Raw genomic sequence first — 9,010 nt, forward strand, 5'->3', positions numbered from 1 at the left:
AAAACTTGTAGTTTATAATAGTTCATTGGTTCAATTAGGAGCGAAAAAGAAGGGAGTTTTGTAATGCAATTGTCCAGCAAAGGAAAACGCTTGAAATTGGGGGATTATGTGCACAGACCACCTGTAGGGCATTCAGAACCCTTTTCTATAAAGCTTCAACTCATGCCTAGCTGCCTGCAGGCTGGCTAACAATGCCGGGAAAAGCTGTTTAAAAGGCTGCGGGCACTTGTGCCTCTGGTCTTCACTAACTGTTACAAGTCTTCCTCTCCCTGGCTCTCTCTCCTTTTTAAAGTAAAAGTCCCACATCCCTTTCATGGAAGAACTTTAAGGCTCCGCGGTGGCCAATTGGTCTGCACGAAGAGGAGCCGGCCGCAGGGAAAGAAACTTCAGACTATACAGCACATTTGGAGAGGAGAAAAGATCAAAGTTTTTCCAACTCAAAGGACCAAGTTCCCTACAGATTAACCCTATTCATTTGGCTCCTCTTAAAGGAATGATGTGCTGAGCCACTGGGCAGACAGGTAAAAAGTTCAACAATTGCCAAAGCATTCTTCTGCTAATTCAACAGCCTTCTGCTCAAATAAATTAGCTTAGTCTTGACAGAGGAACAATAGCTTTTTTCTCTAGGAAAAGAAGCACATTTGATATACACAAGCCTGGAAGGTTATTAAGATGTTAACCCGTTAGTTTAATCCATTAAAGAGCGCCTGTTCCACCACCGGATTGTCGAGTGACTTACACTGTACAGTGTGATCGATGGCTGAAAACATTAACCTCTACCCTTCAGCAGTGTGTTAGGTCCTGGAGGAGCAGGTGCTTTCAAAATCACGGACGACTCGAGAAATGAGTGTGGGGTTTGAAGCCTTTAGTGATATTATACAAGATAAATAACAAGGCCAGAGTGGAATTGTGCCTTGCAAAAGTTCCATTTACATCGACTAAGGTGAGTGGTATCCATGGATCAGAAAACAGCTATCATTAAAAACACCATCTTTTCGGAAAGGTGCAAAAACCTCAATTTTGATTTCAGTTTAACAGTGATATTTACTCTGCTAACAACTTAGGAACTCGAGTTTAACAGGTCATTTTTCTTCATGCCTAAGGTCAGTGTACATAATGAGAAACCAGAAAACGTCCCTGTTCCGGAGGGGCCCTCCACAAGCACGTTCAAGGTAACAGTCTAGGAGAGGCAGGGGGAGAGGGCGACGGTTAAGTCATTTATCAAAAGTCATTTTATTGACAAAATAGAATACTTATATTTGTTCTTACAGGGGTGGCCTCTAAACTTTTTACAGAAAATGTACAGACTGTATATCTTTGGGTATGTACATATTTTACACATTTTTACAATTTAACAAATAATTATATTTATAAATACATCCTCTAATGTAAGAAACCCGTATTTACTTGGGGTGTATAATTAAGACATTTCTTGTTTGTTTACTTAAGGCATTTGCCTGGTCATTAAGAATACCCAAACCGTGCGATCCCGTTAGGTCGCGCTCATCCCGCCTAGATCTAGGACGTGTTAGGAGTAAGAGTTTACGTAGCAGAGTCGAGGGAGAAAACTTAGGTCCCTCAGGTGAAATCTGTAGGTCTGGCTTCAAGCTCAGCAAATGGCAACCAGCGAGGGCTCCAAACCTTGGGTCTCGGAAACGCAGCCGCGGGGCTCACCCTCCTCTGCCCTGCCAACAGAAATGAACGCCTGGCGGGAGAAACTCCTCGCCCGTCGGTAGAGGAAAGGGGGGTGGGTCTGGGAGCCTTCAATGCCAGGTACTTTGTTCTAAGTGAGTCCCAGCTAATGGATACCATTAAGAGTTCATTATGATGCTAATAGCAATCAACACGGTGAAGGGGTGGAAACCTCTGCCTTCGAGTGTCCTCCTCCCAGCCCCCCACCCCCCGCAGCACTCTGTCTCCTCGCCCCCTCCCCACACCTCGCAGGCGCACCCTCCCCTCCGCTCAGACCTGGGACAATGGCATCTGCTTTGGATAAGACACCGAGCTGGCCGTGCCAGATCGCCACGTCAGGCCGGTGCTGACGTCGCTGTAGAGGGAGCCCGCCCCGCCGGCCCCCGGTCCCCCGCCCCCGCCGGCCCCCGGCCCCCCGCCCCCCGGGCCGCCGCCCGCCGCGCCCGCGCCCGCCGCGCCCGCGCCCTTGCTGGCCCAGCAGCAGCGGGTGCACAGCGCGCGCCACGACTCGAGCGTCTTGCCGGACCAGACCCACACGCCCGAGGTGATGCCCACTACCAGGCACATGAAGTACTTGAGCATGAAGACCGCGTAGTCGGGCCGGCGCGCCTGGTCGGGCTGTAGATCCCGCAGGCACGGGCAGTTGTGCGTGGCCTCCCAGCGCGGGCGGTTGTGCTGCTCGTAGAAGAGGCAGGCGACCACAACGGCGGCGGGCACGGTGTAGAGCACGGTGAAGAGGCCCAGGCGGATCATGAGCTTCTCCAGCTTGTGCGTCTTGGTGGGGCCACCTTGCTGCTTGATGACCGAGCGGATGCGGAAGAGCGACACGAAGCCGGCCAGCAGGAACATGGTGCCGATGAAGAGGTAGATGACCAGCGGCGCCAGCACGAAGCCGCGCAAGTTGTCCAGGCTCTGGTTGCCTACGTAGCAGATGCCTGCCACCGGGTCGCCGTCCACCGAGCTGAGCGCCAGCACGGCGATAGACTTGACGCTGGGCACGAGCCACGCGGCCAGGTGGAAGTACTGCGAGTAGCCGGCGATGGCCTCGTTGCCCCATTTCATGCCCGCCGCCAGGAACCACGTGAGCGACAGGATCACCCACCAGATGGAGCTGGCCATGCCGAAGAAGTAGACGAGCAGGAAGACCACGGTGCACAGCGCCGGGCCGGTGGTCTCGTAGCGCACGTGCTGCTCCACGGCGCCCAGCTCCTCATACTCTCCGCGCCCACCTGGGCCCCCAGCGCCGGCTCCCGCCGCACCCGCGCCCGCCGCCGCGCCCCCCGCGCCTCCGGCCCCGCCCGCAGCCCCAGCGCCGCCGCTGCACGCCACCTTCTCGTGGCCCGCCACCAGGCGCACCAGGTAGCCGACAGACACGAAAAGGTAGCAGGCCGAGAGGAATATGATGGGCCGCTCCGGGTACTTGAAGCGCTCCATGTCGATGAGGAAGGTGGAGACGGTGGCGAAGGTGGACACGAAGCATAGTACAGACCACAGGCCTATCCAGAAGACGGTGAAGGCGCGCTCGTCCTGGCTGAAGAACGGGTTGTGGCAGGGCAACGCGCAGTTGGCGATCTGGCCCGTCTTGACGCGGTTGTAGAGAGGGTGCCGCTCGCTGGACACGCTCACCATGGGCGCGCGGCACTGGCATCCCGGCTCGCAGGGCGCCGCGCCGCCGCCAGGGGGCCGCGCCTTCCCGCCGCTGCCACCGCCGCCGCCGCCGCCGCGCGCAGGGGGCGCAGCCGCGTCCCCGCCGCCGCCCCTGCCGCGGGACGGGGGCCGGGCCCCGGGTGGGCGGCCGTGGCCGCTGCCGGAGGGCGGCTGCTCACCGGGGGGCGGCGGCGGCGGGCGGCGCGGCGGGCTGGGCGCGGCCGTGGTGAGGTCGGTGCGGTTGTAGTCCATGCACAGCGTGTCGGGGTTGCCCTGCTCGGGCAGCCGGTCGCAGCGCATGCGGTCGGGCCAGGCGAAGCCGTACTGGCGCATGAGGGGCGCGCAGCCGGCCTTGGCGCGCTCGCACACCGAGCGGCAGGGAGGCAGGGGCTTCTTGTAGTCCTCTAGGCAGATGGGCGTGTACATGCTGCACAGGAAGAACTTGAGGTCGGGCGAGCACTGGATCTCCACCAGCGGCCAGAACTGGTGCACCTCCAGGCCCGCCTCGTCCTGCGTGTCGTGGTTGAACTGGTTGGGCATATAGGTGTAGTTGTAGCCGATGCCCTTGCACAGCGGCACGGTGATCTCCTGGCACGCCAGTTCCTTGGCTGAGGCGGCCGCCGCACCGCTCGAGCGCTGCAGCAGCGCCAGGGCGGCCAGCAAAGAGGTCACTTCCAACAGGTAACCCCACTCCATGCTGCGCGCCTCGGCCCCACGCCTTCGCCCTCCGGGCGGCGCGCGGAGGGGCGCCAGGGGCTCCTGCGAGAGCGCCGGGCTCTCTCCTGCCTCTCTCGGGAGGGGTTCTGCCAATAGCCTAGTCCCTTCTCGGGATGCGTCCTCTCGGAGCTGCGGGAGACGAGGGTGGCCGCCGAAGGGCACCGTGGTCCCAGGGTCTGCCCCGCTCACTCCCGCCGGGCTCAGCCCTCGCGGGACAGAGTGGCCGGCCCCCAGCTCATCTCTCCCTCCCTCGGTCGCTTTCTCCGCGCGCGCCGGTGACTCTGCCGGGCACTGAGGGCGGCGGCGCAGCAAGTTTCTTCTCGGGCCGCGGTGCGCAGTCAAGATGGCTGGGCCAGGCCGCTCTGAGCCGGGTCAGCCCCTGCAGCCCCCTTTCGGCGTCCCAGGGCTCATGCTCGCCCCCAAGGCCGCGCGGCTGCTGCCGGGGTTAGGGGCCCGCCTCCACGGAGGCCACGGCCCTCAGTCCCCGGCGTCCGTCCGTCGGTCAGCAGCCGGGATGACGGGCCCCGCCTCCGGTGGAAGTCGCGCTCCGGCCGGCACTGGGGCGAGGTGTCGATGGTCCCCTTCTCGCTGAACTCACGGAGGCAAATCCAGGCCGGAAGGCGGAGCAGACACCTGAGCGGCGCGCCCGCGCCCCGCCACCGCCGCCGCCGCCGCCACCTCCTCGGCGGGAGCAGTGTCCCTCGCCAACTTCCCGCTCCGGCCCCGCTACGCCCCGGCCGGCTCATGAATATTTATACGGCGCGGACTCGGTCTCCGCCCGCGGCCGGCGCGCCAATCCCGGGCTCGGGGCGGAGTCTGCGCGCTCCCCAGGCCCCGCCTTCCTGGGGCGGACCCGGCTGTCCCCACGGCAGTGCGAGCTGTCTGCGGCTGGAGTTTGGATAACCTTGGGGTTGACCGCAGAGACGGGTTTTGCCACGATCGTCCCCTCTGCGCTCTGTGGGGCTGAGGTCGGGGTTCCTTCACCCCGAGTCTGCTCTTGGGAACTGGGGGGTTCTTTATGCAGTGCGCGCTTTCAGAGGCCAGTTTCGAACTAGTCAAGCCCCTACTTCCTATGCTCCCCGAATGTTGGCAACCTGCTGGTGAGGGGACCCCTCGCCCCTCAGCCAGCTGGCGCGTGCGCGGGGGCTTTGCGGGGGAACGGGGAAGCGGTGCCCTTCTTGGGATTGTCAGAACGATGGTCTTGGAGGCTTGGCGATGTGGAAGGAGTGGAATGACTGCAGTTCATTCTAGATGGTGGGGCTGGACAGGGGGCAGCCGGGGAGGAGGTACCCGGGAGCCGAAAGGCGCGGGCACGAGAGGCGTGGGCACCCGGGCGGGCGGGAAGAAAGGGGTCTCCTCCTGCCTCAGCTGAGGGACGTGAGGCAGCGTCAGTTTCCTTACCTGGAGAGTGGGGTTCAGATCTCAAAGGGGGTTCTGCTAATTAGGCTAGATAAGACATATAAAGCATCCGGACATATATAAAGCGCTCCCTTAAGAGATATAATTCCCTTTCTTCTTTAAAAAAGAAAATTAGAAAGGGAGAAAGAAAAACTTATAGGACAGACTGGAAACTCTGGCTGGATTCTCCCTCTTAGCCTCGCGCTTTTGGAACGTATGTGCGTCTCTCCAAAGTTGACATGTTTTTGCCAGAGCCTCCTCCTCCCGGTGGGAGGCGGCGCCGGGCTCTGGCGCGGACGCGCGGACACGTCTCCGCGGTGTTCCCGGGGCCGAGCGGCTGGGGACGCGGCCAACGAGCGAGGCCCCCGCCAGCTCGTAGCCACCTTAGACAGGGAGGGGCCCGAGGGGCGGGCGGCCTGGCAGGTTCATTTACGCTTGTTAGGACGTCCCAGGGGGTTGTCTTTCTCCGAGAATGGAGTGTTTATTTTTTAATTGATGTGCTGTTTCATTTAGCGCTTGTATGGAACTCACGCTGGGGCTGTAATTACTGTAATCTCGGGAACAAGCATTTCAGTTAGCCAGGAGGGTGGCAGCAGACGTCTGTCTCTCTCTCTCCTTTTCCTCTCGCCTCTCCCTTCTCCCTCTCCGGCTAGAAAACTAAAGTTATTGAGGATATGGGGACGAAAGAGAGGTAGAACTAAAAGCTCGTTTGAGGCCAGGCCTTTTTTATTGGGTTGGGGGCGAAGGGAGGAGGATGCGGTGGTGGTGGTAATTGGTAATTATCTGTTTACAAACAACTCTTGTCGTGAAACAAAAATAACTAGCAGCATCTGTATATGGCAGGACCCTATGTCTCTCCTGTTCTCTCTAGCTTAGTTTAGCTACCGCATTCTAATTACAAAGATATAATCTCCCAACCGCCCCCTCCCTTCCCCGCACCCCAGCCCCACCCCTAATTTTTGGCAAGTTCAGTATTTTCACCAAGAATTCTAGGCAGAGCCACTAGGCTGTACTCATACCCCCATTGTCTTTTTTCTTTTAAACTGGTCTATTTAGAACCTCTTTATTATACCAAAACAAAACACTTCCTTCGCATTTTTTTGTTTTAGAAAAACTAAACTGCATAGGAATCAGAAATTCTGAGGCTTCAGAAAGATTGGCTGATTCAGCAGAAAATGGTCTCGAGTTTTCAAAAATGCAAAGACTCAAATGTTACTTGGTCTTTTAAAAATGAATTTCTTTCCTTTCTCCTGATGGGAATTCCCTTGAGGCATGTGGAACGCAGAATGTCACCTCTCTCCTGTTGGGATCCTGTTCAGTGATGGCCATGCTCCAGAACATTCAGCTGCAGAGAAACAGCAGGTAATACCTGGAGATAGGATGCTAAGCACAGTAGTAAGGGAACACCCCGCCCCTCCCCCAGTTTAAGGAGCAGCCTGGGCCCTGCCTCCCCCTGACCACAGATAGGAGGCGCTTGCTTCCAAAAGCAACACAGAGTTTCTTATGATTTTCTTCAGCAGGAAATGTCAAATAGTGGAGTTTAGAATTACACTATATAAATTTACTTGAATTGGGTAAAAACAAACTGACATTTGAAAGTTGAGGCTGCAAATAGTTGATTTTGGCTTTTAATTGGCATTAAAATTTTTTTTTTTCCTTTTGAGACAAGATGAAAGCTCTGATGATGTGGAATGTGGAAATTTGGGGAAAATATATTAAGCTTGCTGGAGAAAAGCAGACAAAAAGTTCAGAGCTTTCTAAAATCATTTATCAGCTATTGAGTGTGAGATTAAAACCATTTACATAAAATCATTAAATGCTTACTTTTAATTGAGAGAATAGAAGAATAGCATTTAAATTTTACTATTAAATTAAATGGCTACTTGGCAGTCTTTGAGAGCAGAAGAGGCTTAGGAAGCCAATTAGTGCATAAAAGGCAATGATGGGTCAGCAAAAAGAAACTAGGATCATTTATCAACATCCTGGCTAAATAATGATTTTTCTTTTGTATGTAAAGCAGCTGCTTTTTAAGGGAGGGGAAATAGCTTTAGTAGTGACATAAATAATGTAGGGAACTTTCTAGAGGGATTTCTGAACAGATGTCTGGTTACTGAATAGCCCAGGAGCATAATGATATAAACAAGTTGAAGGCATGAATCTAACAGAGAGGAGGGGATGTTAAAAAACATTGGATACCTAGTAAGATGATTGACTATCAATATATTGTAAGTAGTGAACTTAAGAAACTTTGATGAATTATGTTTCAGTGAATTTTAATTTAAAAGTCCAACCTAAAATTCTTGATCAGTAAGACCATCCAAGTCTATATTATTAGAGAATATTAAACTCTATCAAATAATATTGATGTTTCTTGATGTTTTAGAATCTGTCTTTCAAAGGGTTGTGCCTTGAGATATCCAACCATAGATAGAAGGAAAGGTAGAGATTAATTGGTCTTGCTTCAAGCTCTGTTAGAATTAAAATGGGTGAGATTACTTTTCTATCCTTCCATATTTATAATTAACTCCATTAAAGGGCTTCCATTTTCTGCACCACCAAGAAAAGGACTCTGCCAAGAGGAAGTACTCCTTGCCCTGTCTGCTGTAATGAGGCCAAGTTATAAACAGATGCAGATAACTGAGGCAAACAAGGGCCACTGGCCAGGTGTCAGATTTTCACTTCACATGCAGTTGCCATTTTGGAAAATGGTACCCGCACTGTCATTTAATTGGGTAATTATTGTGAAATATGTTTTAAAAATCAGTCATTGATTTTCCCGCTTCATTTATACTGATGTATTGGCCAGATGCTGACTCTTATGACGCAGAATGCCTTGTGCATGAGTTTGGGAACTTTCAGATGAATAAAGATCTCCCAAGTAAAACTGGCAGAGCCAAGAAGGAAACAGCTAGTCTCACGTATCAGTCCATCTATAAGCAAGGAGTTCCACCGTTGGTTCATGCTGGGACAGCAGTGATAGACCTGCAGGTCTGCTCTGGTCTCTTGGCCTCCCCTTGGATGGCATGGGGCTTCCCACTGCTGAATTATGAACTTTCACAGGACAGTAGGCAAGGCAGGAAGAGTGGCAGGACCTCCCACTATTGGAGAAAATCCTTCCCCTCAGGTTACACTGGTCTGAACCTGTCACGCCAGTCTTAGCCACGAGGAAGGCTCAGCAGGTGAGAGTCTGGTGGGCAGCCCATGGCCGTCGGGCTCTCATGGCCTGAAGCTGCCAAGGGGAGGAGGGCTGTTGAGCAGACATACAGCAGTCAACCACATGTTACTACGGGAAATTAACTTTCAAGTGATATCGTTTACCAACACGCCTAGTCTTCCAGAGTATTTTGTTCAGGGCTATAAATTAAGTATGATCTAGATACAAGAAAACCTTGATATTTACTTTTTTATTTTTTTCCTTTTGAAGTACTCTGTACAGTGGTGTGAATTAAATGTCAAACAGTTTACTACTTATTTTATTTATAATGTGTATAAACTGTGTAGTGTAACTCCTCAGTTGCTTTTTGTTAAGCTCCTCCCTTCCCATTTGGGCACTTCC

The 9,010-nt window shown here is 53.8% G+C and overlaps 1 protein-coding gene across 1 annotated transcript; it reads right to left on the minus strand.

The window, feature by feature from the left end:
* Positions 1 to 844: 844 nt before the first annotated feature.
* On the minus strand, positions 845 to 4,780 carry FZD8 (frizzled class receptor 8). The gene has a single exon (XM_019972633.2). It carries the CDS (start codon positions 4,033 to 4,035, stop codon positions 1,963 to 1,965), a length of 2,073 nt encoding a protein of 690 aa, XP_019828192.2. The 5' UTR covers positions 4,036 to 4,780; the 3' UTR covers positions 845 to 1,962.
* Positions 4,781 to 9,010: the final 4,230 nt, after the last annotated feature.

This window comes from Bos indicus, chromosome 13 (genome assembly GCF_029378745.1).
Source record: "Bos indicus isolate NIAB-ARS_2022 breed Sahiwal x Tharparkar chromosome 13, NIAB-ARS_B.indTharparkar_mat_pri_1.0, whole genome shotgun sequence".
Lineage (NCBI taxonomy): Eukaryota > Metazoa > Chordata > Mammalia > Artiodactyla > Bovidae > Bos > Bos indicus.